General features: G+C 43.0%; 1 protein-coding gene across 2 annotated transcripts in view; it reads right to left on the reverse strand.

Moving 5' to 3' along the window:
* RFTN1 (raftlin, lipid raft linker 1) overlaps window positions 1–15,293 on the reverse strand; it is a 207,754-nt gene that overhangs the window by 97,215 nt on the left and 95,246 nt on the right. For both annotated transcript variants that reach the window (XM_049629852.1, XM_049629851.1), the window contains exon 4: window positions 1,925–2,033. In XM_049629852.1, coding sequence (XP_049485809.1) covers window positions 1,925–2,033 — 109 coding nt within the window. The remainder of the gene's footprint in view (window positions 1–1,924; window positions 2,034–15,293) is intronic.

Here is a 15,293-nt window from a genome sequence, read left to right on the forward strand (position 1 = left end):
GCCCTCATCTTACCCAATTACCTACAAACATTCCAAGTATCCGAGTCTTGATTACAAGCCTATTTCTAAAACAGTTTTTCCCCAGTACTCAGATCATGGGGTAAGTTCCACCTCTAGCATGTCCCTACTCAAGCTTATTAGAACATTTTGTCTGCATCGATCCAGGAAAGAGGGCTCTATGTGTACAGACATCTACATAAGTTACACAAAAACTCATGTTGTCAGGCTTATGCACATGCAAACAAAAATTGCCTTTCTCCCTATTTCTTATTTTTTTCCTGAGAGAGAGACAGAGAGAGAGAGAGTGCAAACAGGGGAGGGGCAGAGAGAGAAGGGGGAGGGACAATCCCAAGCAGGCTCTGTGCTCTGTGCTGAGCCCTATGTGGGGCTCAATCCCACAAACTGTAAGATCATGACCTGAGCTGTAATCAAGAGTTGGTGGCTTAACCGACAGTGTCACCAGGCACCTCATCCCTCCATTTCTTAAGTAATGACCTGAATTCCATCAGAGAAGAGTCTGCATCGTTCTAGTAAAATTATCAGAAATTTTGACCTACGAGGTCATCTGACTCCCAGTCTCCAGGTCTTGGCCACCACACATGAGGGGTTATTCCTAAGGCCTCGTTGAGCCTGAACACTCAATCAATGTTGAAGGGAGGGAGGCAGGAAGGAAACAACAGCAAAAGGGTCACTGGGTGTTTAAAGGGACAATCTGATTATTTCACTCTTTTGCAAAAATCCTCTGAGCAGCCTCCATTGCGTTTACAGCAGAGTCCTGGCCCTGCTCTCACCCCTGGCACTCTTTTTCTTCCCCAAAGCTCCTCTGATCTCTTCACTCCCCTCACTTGCTCCTGCACCGGGACCTCACACACGCTGCTCGCTCTGTTTGGAGGAGTCCCCGACCTTCCCCGTGCAGCCCCATCACCAGGTAACTCCTCATCCTCTCTGTCTTAGCGTGAGATACCCCCCCCACTGATACCCACCCCACACGGTGTCTGCTGCTTCCCTGCTGGTAACGCTCATCACTCTCCTCCGGGGTCCGCCTTTCAGGTGTGAGGACCTGAGGGCCTGAGAGCGGGGACCACGGCTGTCCTCTGTGTCCCAGCACCAAGCAGGCAGGCAGTATTTCTGGCCCAAAGTTGACGGCCAACACTATTTATTAATGAATTCATTAGCTGACAGATGAGGTCCCAAACAAGCCATAATCACCTCTCCAGGATGGGGAATTGTCAGTTGTTGTGGGAGACTGGGCGAGAGAGAACAAGGTAAGCACTAAGGAGTGAACTTAGCCCCAGTCCGGGCAAGGACATTCCTTCTGCAGTGAATGTCCTACAGAAACTCAAGTGAACCCTGCAATTAGGCAGGAAACCTCGTATGGCATGATGAGAAATTCAAAACCAGACACATTTCTGGGCAGAGAAGGACTCCCCTGCAAGTAGGCAATTTTCCCTTGTGTAACTGCATATGCCAGTGGTCACAGGGCTCTGGGCTGCTCCCACACTAGGAAAGAAAGGCGGCTCATAGCAATGAGGCCCCACAGGACAAGTGGAAGGTGGGATCCAGGCTGGCGGTGGGGAGTGGCCCACCACCCTGAGGGTTTGGGAGGAGTCTCAGCAGTGGGCCCACAGGCCTGTTCGCTGTGAATGCCGCTCCAGCCTTAAAAGACAAGGTCCAAGGTCTCGGAGCCTGGGAAGGGGGGAAGCCATCTTGTTTCAGAGTCATCGTCAGCCCAGCTATGTGTGTGTGTGTGTGGGGGCGGGGGGGTAGGGGGCGCTGCACCCCTGTGGGGCCGCCCAAAGGCCCAGGTGTGAGGAGGCACTGGCTGCTACCCTGGCCTGTGCGGTGTGGCTGAACTGCCCTCGGCCAGCCCCCGGCCGGCTCGCGCTGCACAACTGTTCAACTGTCTCCTGACCACAGGGCTCACCTTCTTAATGAACTCCGGGATGAGCTTTTGGCCCGTCAGGTGGTCTAAGGAGGAACAACAATCTAATTCCAAGATGTAGCGTTCGTTGTGGAGATCATTTTTCTGAGATCTGAAGAGAGGGGGAAAAAACAACCAAAGGTTAAGATTTTCTAATATACTTATGTATGAATCATTGGGTATTTAATAAAACCCCAAATTCTTTCCTGAAAGTAAATACCAAAAAGGCACTGCTGAAAAATAATTTATGGTAAAAACTCAAATTATGCATAGATGTATAATTATACACATCATGGAAAGACCTCCAAGACATAGCATTAAGTAAAACACAACATTATAGAATTTTAGTACAATATGGTTTATGTGTTAAACAACACACACACACACACACACACACACACACGCTCCCATAATATTTATTTCCCATGGGTTTATATCTGCCAAGGCATAGACAAAAAGGCACACCAAACCAACAACAGCATTTAATTCTGGGGGAAGGAGAGGATCTGTCTGTAGGGGAACTGGGTCTAGGGCTGGTGGCGGTAACTGAAATTGACTTTAGCTGTATCTTTAATTTTTTCCACTTTTTCTGAAGATAGTATATTCTTATAGCACTTGGAAAATTAAAATTAATTTAAAAGAAGTTTTAAAAGGTTCAATCCCTACAGAACGCAATCTGGCAAAATCTACCAAAATTAAAGATGCATTAAAGAAAGAATATAAAGCAGGGCGCCTGGGTGGCTCAGTCGGTTAAACACCCAACTTTGGCTCAGGTCATGATATCATGGTTCGAGCCCTGCATTGGGCTCTGTGCTGACAGCTCAGAGTTTGGAGCCTGCTTCGGATTCTGTGTCTCCCTCTCTCTCTTCCCCTCCCCCGCTCACGTTCTGTCTCTGTCTCAAAAATAAACATTAAAAAAATTATATCTATCTATCTATCTATCTATCTATCGAGATATATGGCAACTAAAGTCCTGGGGAAAGAGTGGATATAAAGGGTTGTTTGTGGCAAACAATTTCGGTCTTCTGGTCGGTGCAGAGGCATCCAGCATGGCCCTGTCATTTCCCCACCCAGGTGGTGTGGCTGCTTCTGTCCTTCCCACATGTAACTGTGCACATCATGTACATCATGCAACACTCAGGAGAACCAGCAGCAAGTGATGCCAGAATTCTACCACTCCACACCATGCCTTTGAAGAGCTCTTATAGGGAGCTCTTGTATGGGGGGCCTGAGGAACTCCTGAAAGCCACGTGATCATCAGAAATTGAAGGTGATTCCTTGGCCCACCCAGCCAGGGATAAGGCAAGAAGAAATGGACTGCAGTTAAGTGTCAGGAGGGCGTGTCTGCTCTCTCCGGGTGGCTGGTCATGGGGATCAGGACTTAGGGACCTGGGCGCTGGACTCTGTCCAAGGGCTTACAGCACACGCACAGTCACTCCCCACTGGCCGAGGGGTGAGCAGGGCTCTCCCGGCCCACTTATGAGGAGCTCTACCTAAGAGGGGCCCATGCCAGCCTCTGTGAGAGCAGGGGTGGCCAGAAAATTCTTCAAGTGGGCACTTTCATACAGAACTCTTGAATACACATATATCCTACCAAATCAATGGTTTCTGAATGCATATTTGCTATATTTTAAAAAATGATTTCTAAGATTCTTATATATCATGAAAAGCAATTTATGCTACCATTAACCATCTGGGTATGATTTACATGGAATTCAAAAGTGAAAAATTTTTAAAGAGGATTTGGTTTTTCCCAGGTGTGCAATTATCATTGGGTAACCAAAGGTCAATAGCATATCTTGATTTTATTTTTCCTTCTAACATATCCTTTCAGGCGTAGGGACTGAGGCACATACTTCTGAAATGTGAAAGAATAAACTGATTCCATACTGGTCAAACTGGAATAAACTAACTCCAAAAAAGAAACCGATTCTGCGCTCCAGTCTTCCTGATTTATAACTTCATCAGAGACTGGAATCATGTTCTCATTTTCCCCCCACATTCTCATCCTCTATCCCCCCCCCTCCAAACAAAAGACCTATTGAGAGGAACTAAAGCAGAATATTTCAGACTTTTGAAAGAGAAGACGTGGTCATGACATCCTGTCATGCGTATCGTGGGGTCTCCAACAACAAAGACAGGCGTGGGAAGACAGTGTTCTAACATGTGAAGTCCCAGCTGCTCTGTCATATGAAGACAAAGGTCAGACTGTGTGAGGTTATTTATAAACACCCACTGGAGGGGGCGCCTGGGTGACTCAGTTGGTTAAGCGGCCGACTTTGGCTCAGGTCATGATCTCATGGTTTGTGGGTTCGAGCCCCGTGTTGGGCTCTGTGCTGACAGCTCAGAGCCTGGAGCCTGCTTCAGATTCTGTGTCTCCCTCTCTCTCTGCCCCTTCCCCGCTCACACTCTGTCTCTCTGTCAAAAATAAAATTAAAAAAAAAAAACATAAACACACACACACACACACACACACACACATACACACACACTGAGATTTTAAATGAGTAGGCTGAAAAACAGGAATCATTTAAAATAAGTCGACACTGTATCCACTCAGTAAAACACTCATAAGATGAACAGAGGGAAGATGAGTCTGTCTCTCAGCAGCTCAACAGCCCAGGTTCATAAGGAATAACCTTTAATAGAGGACCTCATAGCTACCATCTTTGGTTCTATAACAAGAAGTGCTATAAGAAGGGAGGCATCTCTGGTTCATTTCATCAGATAATTGACTCAGTTACATCTGAACTGAAAGGAGCACAAAAGATCAACAAAAATAGGCATTATTACAAATTTTCTAGATGCCACATGAAAAATCACATCCTGACCTACAGTCTTGGCAAAGCAAATCCAACATCTGCTGAGGGAATAGATGAGCAACTAATAGGTCTTCCCTGGCTTCAGGGATTACATCCACAATTTAACCACCAAATATGGTTGCTCTGGTGAACACACGCTAAGGTGACCCCTTCCTCCCAATCACCTCCACCTGCTGGTGTTCATGCCTTTGTAAAACCCTCCCTTTGAGTGAGGACAGGTACTGAACCTTGCTTCTAACCATCACAATATGGCAAAGAGGATGGGGTATCACTCCTGTGATTACACTATGCTATAAGATTCCATTTCAGCAGACTGGAGCTATATGCTCCTCTTGCTGGCTTTGAAAAAGTAAGCTGCCATGTTATGAAAGAGCCATATAGCAAGGAACTGTGGGCAGCCCCTGGGTAACATTTGGCAAGAAACAGGGATGTCAGTTCTATGACTGCAAGGAGATGAATTCTGCCAAGAACCTAAGGGAAGCATTGGAAACAGATCTTTCCCCAGTTGAACCTCTGTTGAGATCACAGCCCCTGACAGCACCTATATTGCAGCTGGATGAGACCTGATGCAAAGAACCTAAATACGCTACAGAATCTGTGAGATAATGAATGCATGTTGTTCTGAGCCATCAAATTTGTGGCAATTCATTACAGAGCATAGAAAAATAATACAGATGCTGAGTAGGAAGATATTATAACTTCATGCTCAGAACAGGCCTCCCACTGGTGAGTAGGTCCAGGTCCAGGCCCAGGCCCACAAGATCTAGTCAGACAGCTGACAGCACCCTGAGAGTGGCCACTGACAGGTGACGAGTGTTCCACATCTCTGAGGACAAGGACTACCCTGGGAGAGAGAAGCAGACACCTGCCAGAAGTGGCTGCAGGGGCCTGGGCGTGGCCCTCCAAGGGATCACATCAGGAGGGAATAGTATTCTGCAGTCAGTAAAGTTCCTAAGGAAGAAGCATTAACATGAAACTCTCAGCTGAGGAGATATTTGCCCTCACAGGAGGGGGAACACCATTTATCTTTCCCCAAAGGCCATTCTGGAAAAGGAAACAAGAAACCTGGAACCAAACTTCCCCCGGACTGAGGCTTAAATGGCTTCCAGTTCTGGAAAGGACAGAGACCTGGGTTTAAACAATAAGAAAAAGGAAGAACACAGACTGCATTTTTGGAGATGTGGGATTAACTACAAACTAAAGCCTCCCTCATCTGGAAATTAACACCGCATACTCTGAAATTAAATGTGAGCACTCTGACAAGAGCACTGTTAACAACGAAATATGCTTCCCCCTCTCCCTCCATTATCCATTCCATAATTTCCTCCAGACTTACTGGTTATAGGCTACAGGTGCTAAAGCAAACTAGAGATGGGCCATTTACAATTATGGACAATTTATTTAAACTTTCTGTGTCTCAGTTTCTTTCACTGTTAAGTGGAAATATTATGAATAACTGTCTCTTAACATCATTGTAAGGATTAAATAAGACAAAAGCCTATAAAGCCCTTACTATAGGCCATGGCAGGAGGTCTGGGCTCAGCAAACATTAGCCATTGCTGATTTAGTGACTATCATCTGTAATTGCGTTAACTTTCCAAACACCCTTCACAGTTAAGAATTATTCATTCAATAAAAACTGACTGTAACTACTATGTGCCAGACATTATTCTTAAGCATATATCAATAGACAGAAGAGACAAAAATCTCTGCCCTCGTGGAGCTTACAGTCTAGTGGAGAGGGACAGGCCAAAAACAATAAGCATACATGAGCACATAAAAGAGTATGTTCAGCAGTAGTTTAGAAGAAAAAAGAAACAGCAAGATGAAGAGAATCAGGAGTATGTGGGAAAGCTGCAATTTTAATGAGGGTGGTCTAGGTGGCCTCACCGAGAAGTGACATTTAGAATAAAGATCTATGGAAGTGAGGGAGTTGGCCATGCTGATATCTAGGGTAAGAGCTTCCAGGTAGAGGGAATAGCCAGTGTAAAGGCCCTGAGGTGAGATAACACAGAGGCCCTGTGGCTGGAGGCCAGTGAATGAAGGGCAGAGGAGGAAGAGAAAGAAGACAAGCCAGAGAGCCAATGGGGAGTGAGGTAATGTAGACCGTAGAGGCCACAGTGAAGACAGTAGTTTTTACACAGAAAGAGGGGAAGCCCTTGGAGAGTGTTGAACAGAGAAGTAACATGATCCAATTGATAGGAGGCAGCTAAGAGAGACTAACTCAGTGGCCCAGTGGGGAGATGATGGTGGCTCAACGTGGGCTGTTAGCAGTATAGCAACAGTCACAAAGGCTGGATTCTGAATATATTTTCTAAGGTGGAACTTTCAGGACTTTCTTGTGGAGTGTAGAGGGAAGAAAGCAGATGAGGATGACTGAGAATTTTTGTCCCAGTAACTGGGAGACGGGAGAAATTGCTACAGCTGTCATGGGGAAGGTTGTGGGTGGCACAGGTTTGGGGGAAGGTCAATAATTCAGTTTCAGATGTTCTGAATTTGCCTTATGCAGCAGACATCTAAGTAGAGATGTCTGGTCGACAGTTTAATACATATTCCAGTCTGGATTTCAGGAGAGGGGCTGGAGATATAAATATGAGAGTCATCAGCTTTCAGATGGTATTTAAAGCATAAGACCAGCTGAGATTTCAATTAACATAGAGAAAGAATAGTCAAAGACTAAATCTTGGGACCCTCCATCATTGAAGACATTGGGAGAAAAGAGAAGAAAGCCCAAAGGAGAAGAAGGAGAAACCAGGGAGGAAGGAAGAAAACCAAGAGACTATGCTGTCTGTCCTGAAAGTCAAACCAGGGAAGCATGTCAAGGAGCAAGGTATGGACCACCCTGTCATCTGCTTCAATTAACAAACTCACAATCTTCTCTTCAATTTACCAGTAGTCTTGAAGTCCCCAAAGGGAAATAGGATTTAATCCATCCTACGGAAAAAGTGCAAAGAAATCTGTTTACATTTGATATGTGATTAAAATGCATTGATTATCAAATTAATCCATTGACTTGGGTCCTGAACAGTTTGGTCCCTTGAAAAAATAAAAACATCTTCATGCTGTTAGGTCATTTCTCAAAAACTTCCTGGGGAAAAATTAACTGAAAAAACCTCTAACCCTGTCACATCTTGAGGCCCCCACTTGTATGCAGCATTGGAGAGTTGGTGGGGGGGTTATTTCCATTCCAAAGGGATTTTCTGAAAGGAAGAGGGATAAAAGGGATACTACTGGGCAGAGATGTGATGCCCTAAAAGCCAAGAATACATAAGAAAAAATGCATTCAAATTCTTAGTGTAGCAATGTAGTGGTAACAAGGCAGGTACACATGGCGGTCCTTGACTGCTCAGGACACTGGAGAAGTAGCTAAGACTTCACAGCCCAGCAAAGTTTTAAAAAGCCATCATAACATGACAACTAAATGTATTGTGGTACCCTGGCTGGGTCCCATAACTAAAAGAGAACATGAATAGAAAAACTGATGAAATCCAAATAAAATCCACATTTTAGTTAACAGTAATGTACCAGCGTCAATTTCTTAGCTTTGACACATGCACCATGGTAATGTAAGATAGTAACACTTAGGGAAACTTGATGAAGGGTATAAGGGAATTATTTGTGATTTCTTTACAATTTTTCTGTTAAATATAAAATAATTCTAAAATAAAATTTATTTTTATAAAGAGAAAAAAAGCCATTCTATACTTTTGGGTATTTGTGTTTCCTGTTTTGACTCTTTAATATTGATTCTCTGGGTCAGCATCTCTAAACTAAACCTACACCGCTGCCTGACCCTACTTCTCATATCGGAGGTCCTTCAAATCATATGAAGGCAATGTCTGAAACAACTGGGTATGGAGAAGAAAAGGAAAATGGCCTTTGACGTGCCCTGACTTCAGGCACTGGAATGGGCTCTTTTAATCAGACGGGGTTTCCTACAGCGCAGGCAACTTCAGCCCTGGCTGCATTCAACACTGGAAGCACTTGGGGAGCTCTCACAAATTCGGATTAACTGGTTTTGGGTATGACTTGGGCAAGGAGACTCTGGAAACTCCCAGGTGATTCTAATGTATAGTCAGAGTGAAGAACCACCACCCAGGCTGAGTATGTTGTATCTGCCACTCTCGTAGAGATCTTCCCTGGGCAATAACTGAACAAGCCCGTGGAAAGAGAAAACACAGAATGAATGACTTGCAGAGACCAATAATGTAGACTCCGGAGAAAAACAAACCTTCCAAAAAAAAAAAAAAGACCAGAGATTAAGGAAATGTAAAATAAGAATGAGGACTTTTCTCTATGCCTCTTTTGGTCAGAAAAACTCAAAAAGTATATCCAGCTTCTTGCCCCCCTCACTTCTTCTTTTTTTAATTGTGGCTAATGTATACATAACATTTACCACTGTAACTATTTCTATGTGTACTTTCAGTGTCATCAAGTACATTCACAATGTCAGGCAACCATCACCACTATCCATTTCCAGAACTTTCTCATCATCCCAAACAGCCCTCACTTGTTTGACACCTTATAAATGGGATGTGGGCCAAAAGTGAGTAGAAAATTTTAAATAAACGCTTGCACAACAAACACATAAAAGCAGACTTAGATGCTGAGCACTTGTGCGCAAACCTTTCCTAATTGTAGGGCAGGGGAGCAAAGAGCCCCTCTGCTGAAGTACCTCAGACGTCAGCACAACTGGCCACAGATGTCAGAGTTGTTTAGGACCGTAAGAAAAGACCACCTACTCTGAGTCGTGTTGACCTCATGACATGCAAACATCAACTATAATAAAAACTGCGCAGATCAGAGCTGTGCTTGTTACAACGATCACATCTGCCCAGGGTTGTGCAGTCACTCCCCAGGCAGCCAGGGGATCAGAAGGTCAAATCAGGGATACAAACTTAAAGGCCCACAGGTAATGAGTGGAAGAGGATATTTTTGACCAAAAACACATAATCTAGACACTTTGTTCTCATATAAAAGATATAGGAATGGTCTTTATGTCCACCAAGGCTCTCTCTGCTTTTCATTCAGACACAGAATTCTACTGGATGTCCTCTCACAATGACATTTCTTTTTTTTTTCTTTTTCTTCTTTAAAAATAAATTTTTCTTAAGTTCATTTATTTATTTTTGAGAGACAGAGAGAGTAGGCGGGGTAGGGGCAGAGAGAGAGGGAGAGAGAGGATTCCAAGCAGGATCCTCACTGTCAGTGCAGAGCCCGATGCAGGACTTTGAACTCACAAATCAGGAGATCCTGATCTGAGCCGAAATCAAGAGTCAGACACTTAACTGACTGAGCCAACCCAGGCGCCTCTCACAATGCCATTTCTGGGGGCAATGTGGTTGCAGAAAACTTGTCTCTCCCATGAGAGAAGTCACAGTGCTGGAGTGACATTAAATAGGCAAGTGCTGTGTCACTACGGTATTGGGGAGACAGTGGGAATAGTGGAAACCATGGTAACCTGGGCAGTTTACATCCCAGCCATCACTAGAGATTCCAGACCAGGGCTGCCAAAACTTCTAGTTTTGTTTTTTTTAAAGAAGTCATTAAATCGTGTTTTTATATCAGCCATAACTGTCAATATTTTTTAATGTTATGCTGGCCAACATCTTGGGATTGAATTTGACCTCTTGGCCACCAGCCTCTGGCCTCTCAGTTACATAGACAAACTTCCCATTTGAGTCACAGAAAGCTGGATGCCACGGAAGAGATAAGAGTGAGCAGATTATCTAACTATATCATAATCAGAATAACCAACCCATATACTCAATTCAGATACTTCATTCCTTGTAATGACTTAACAGATTCTTCCCTTCCATGATTCTGGCTAAACCATCATGATCTTGGTCAGTGCATTCACACAGCCCCTGTTAGCTCCACAGTGGCTGGGACATAACCTTTTGCTAAGCCATTAAATAAACATGTTTGCAAGTAAAGAAAAAGACCATGTCTATGAGTACTTTAAATACTCAAAATTAATGTAGGCAAAAGGGCTAGTCTTCAAATTATACTGACAAAGTGCCAAGCAGTTAATTAAATACCCATTTGGTTTCATGAGCAGATCTGAAACAGTCAAAAAACTGTTATAAAAATAAACATGTGAATAAAAACTACCATACACACTACTTTTACTTTATTATTATTATTTTTTTAAGTAGGCTTCAACCCCAGCACAGAGTCCAACATGGGGCTTGAACTTATGACCCTGAGACCAAGACCTGAGCTAAGATCAAGAGTTGGATGCTCAACTACCATGCCACCCAGGAACCCCCATACACACTACTTTTCAATAATAAACACGTAACATATCTCACTTCAACTCTTAAATCCCTTAGATAACTTCAAAGACCATGCGTTTAAACAATATCTCCTTTTCCCAGGACATTAAGCACAGACTGAACTTGAGTTATGGAAAGAAAGGAGAGAGAATGTGCAGTTCATCACTAGAACTATTTTTGCTTCATTTAGGAATAATCAGAACGAAATGGTGATAAACTCAAATTTAGACTACTAGGCACTTCTCCAACTAGAAAAAAATTACTAAATGTCAGTTGACAGAAACAAATTCTCTATGTCTGGGAAACAGGAAGGATTTTTAAGATATTTCCCCCAAGGCAATACCAAGTTCAAGTAGAATAATCAGAATGACTTTTTTTTTTTTTTTAAGTAGTGGTAGAGAGGGAAATGAACTACAGATCTGAAGATTTGTCAAGGAAAGAAAAAAAAAAAGGCTTTTTCTAGTTTCATTAGCTAATGTAAAACTAAAGACAATAAAAAGATCTATGTATTATTCATTTATCTGTTCATCACCTTCTTGACCACAGACCCCATGTAAGGCACTAAATTAGATCCTGCTTCAAGAAACCTACAGTCTATGGGCATCTAACTACCCAATACTGCTGTTTACTATATGCAAACCACATAACAACATAAGTGCTATGGGAGTTCAGTTACTTTCAGAGTCAGGGATCAGGAAATAAGAAATTTTTTAAAAAGCAAGAAGTCATGGGATGCCTGGGTGCCTCAGCCAGCTGAGCATCCAACTCTTGATTTCAGCTCAGGTCATGATCTCACAGTTAGTGAGTTCAAGCCCTGCATCAGGTTCTTTGCTGACGGCACAGAGCCTGCTTCAGACTCTCTGTCTCCCCCTCTCTCTTTGCCTCTCCCCTGCTTACGCTCTCTATCTCTCTCAAAATAAATAAATAAACGTTAAATAAATAAGTAAATAATAACTCTGTCAGGGGAGTCTGAAGCTGTATGAAATTAGTCGTGGAACAATGGATGAAAGGATATTCCAGGCACTGAGAACAGAAATTAGTAACGATATTGATGGAAAAAAGCATGAGTTACATGCTAGAAATAACAAATAGGTCAGTTTGGTAAAAGGTGCTTGAAGGTGAGGGCTGCCTATTGGAATCAGCAGGCCCAGTAAACAGGACCCCAGGAAACAGGTGAATGAATCTGCTGTTAGGAAGGACTCGAGCCATGTCTGCAGTAGGCAGCAGAAAAGTGAGAACCGTGGTTGGAAAGAAAGGATGGGGTGTGTTGCTGCAGGAGGGGGCTAGACTTCATTTCGAGGGAAAGGCAAGTCATGGATGGTCTTAGATAAGAGAAGATAGTAAAATACAGACTTTAAGAAGATTAAGCAGGTGGCATTGTGTGTGATGGACAAAGAAGGGAAGAATATTTTAGAAGAGCAGTAATGAACTGAGCTAAGATTTTGCAGAGGGAGTGGATGGGTGGGAGAGAGATTTTAGGTGTTCCCTGATCTCTGCAACCAGTGGTAGTTGGGGTGAAGAGGAGGGGAACAGATGCTGCTTCCCAGAGATGCTCACAGAACAATGGGGGAAAAGATATCTGATTATTTTATGACTCCTCCCCCTTGCAAAATAAATCAAATCCACCAAAATAAAATACAAAGCTATTGGAGTCAAAATTTCCCCTAATAGTGAAGCTTAAGAAATGCTTGGGGCGGGGGAAGTAAACAAATCCTAGCAAATCTTTAAATAAAGTACCTACCTATGTAATCTATCAGGGGAGTTCTGAAACAGGAAGTAGAAAGAAAGAGAAGAATGAACTCATAGATGGGTCACTGCTTTTTCTTCTAATTTCATCTTCCTCTTTCACCAACAGACATTCACCACTTCTGTCGATAGGGGTTTGGTATCACCGGGAACATTCCGGAAATGATGGGGGGGGGGGCGTGCAAATGATACCCTAACCACAAGCTCTCCAAGGGAGCTGTGCACTGCCAAGTGCGTGCAAGTCACTGTGGGCATCTCACTATTCAGTACTGCTGTTTATTCTAAGAAATCTTGCCACATCCCGTCTCACTGTTTACAGTCAGAGCCAGCTCTCTGGCAGATAAACCATCGGTGACTGCGCAACCCAAGGAGTTCACCATTAATCTTGAAAGCAACAGGAAAACAAACAGCCTTTACCCCATTGGTCCCTGTATAATGTAGCTGTGAAAGAATTTCAATCCCCGCCAGGCTGGGCTACAGAAAAGAAAAGAACCACAAGGAATAGGATTTGGGGCAGCGTCCTGCTTTCTCTGGGGTCCTTAGTAAGGCTCCTCATTTACACTGAAAGTTGTGGAAAGGACTATTATCAGTATTAATGCACAAATAATATTTTATCACAAATGTAACACTGAATAAAAACAAGTCTGCCTGATATTACTAGTTCAGAAAAGTCACATTAGCTGCAAATCAAACTAACAGTAATATCTGAATGCTCTCCATGACCCTCTCATGGGCCATGTCCAGTTGAGTGACAAGAAGTCTCTTCTTGTCTACATGTAATGCACATTTTCCATGTTAAAGTCTGTTAATTGTTTCCTTCTTTTCTTCCCATCTACACCCTCAAACTGAATTAGATGATGGAAATGTCCTATATCTGCACTTTCCAATATAGTAGCCACTAGCCACATATCACAACCAAGCCCCTAAAATGTGGCTAGTGCACCCAAGGAACTGAGTTTTTAATTTTATTTAACTTTAATGAATTTACATTTACATCACTACATGTGGCTAGTAGCTACCTAATAGGAAAGCACAGCTTAACTCTGTTCTCAAACTTTAATGTGAAAACAGCTCCCCCCGGGATCCTGTTAAAATGAAGACTTCCAGGGGCGCCTGGGTGACTCAATGGGTTGAGCGTCCAACTTCGGTTCAGGTCACGATCTTGTGAGTTGGAACCCCGCGTTGGGTTCTGTGCTGACAGCTCAGAGCTTGGAGCCCAATTCGGATTCTGTGTCTCCATCTCTCTCTGCAGCCCCCCCCCCCTCATTCTCTCTCTCTCTCTCTCAAAAATAAATAAAAACATTTAAAAAAATGAAGATTCCCATTTAGCAGGTCTGGATGGGGCCTGGGAACCTGCATTTCCAAGGAGCTCCCAGGTGACGTCAATACTGCTGGTACTGGGACTACACTTTGAGTAGCAAAACTCTAACTGCTTTGGGAACCATCCGAGTGGCCCAGAAGTTCCATGAGCCAGTGGTCTCCAAATTTTTGGATCACGTAACTAGGTCAGTCAAAACTCCTGCCTACTATCATACCAGCATCTTACATATGTTATAAACCAATACCTACAAAACAAGTTTTAAGAGATGAGAAGCAAATGAAATGAACAATATTTTAAAATTATAATCACAGTAAGTTCATATTATGAATAGCTGATATTTCAAGACTTAATATACACTTGAAATGAGATTCACTGTTAATAATAGTGGAAGTAAACCTATATTTCAAAATGCCTTCTTGATGATTCCAAATTTCTTTGGCTATCTTCTCTCAGATCTGAATAGGTGGGCATCGATTTTTTTTTTTTTAATCTCACTAAGAAAGCTCTTACAAACAGTGAGAGATGGGTCAGTGTGGCCATTTCTCTGTGTGTGGGTGTGAGTGTATGTATGTGAGAAAGAGAGAGAGACAGGGACAAAGGAGAGACAAAGACAGAGAGAAGGAGAGAGAGAAGTATTTTACATTTATGTTCCCGGTATTTTCCTCAATCTGCGATCGTGTTATAGGAATTTTTTAAGCCATGTGTACATTTCATGAGGGCTAATTAGTTAAAATAATCCACAAAAAATAATCCACAAAACCACTTCACTGAGTTTTCAAATGAAGTCGTCTTCTTAACCTGGCCTTCCTCAGGACCCCTCCTGCTTCATGCAGACAGGTGGTCTCTGACATCAGTACCCCGTCAGGGTACCACCTCCAACCCGAATGTTCAATATTAGTAACACATCATTTCTCTCCTAATTTTTCAACATAAATAAATATACACAGAAGCCTCAGTACTCCTTCAACATGGGCACGTTCCCCACTTTGCTCATACTGGTTTAGATAGTGCATAGAAGTTTCAGAATTATCACAAAGCTCTAAAATAAAAATTTACTTCCAACAGTAACAGTGAACTCTACGTTCTTCAAAACACATGGTGGAAACTCTCCTCAAATTATTATGTAAATGTAATTACAATTTCAAAAGGATTCTCTGGGAGCTGGAGAAAATAACTTTAGACTTGATATGGAAAAATCAACATGC

This window comes from Panthera uncia, chromosome C2 (genome assembly GCF_023721935.1).
Source record: "Panthera uncia isolate 11264 chromosome C2, Puncia_PCG_1.0, whole genome shotgun sequence".
Classification (NCBI taxonomy): Eukaryota; Metazoa; Chordata; class Mammalia; order Carnivora; family Felidae; genus Panthera; species Panthera uncia.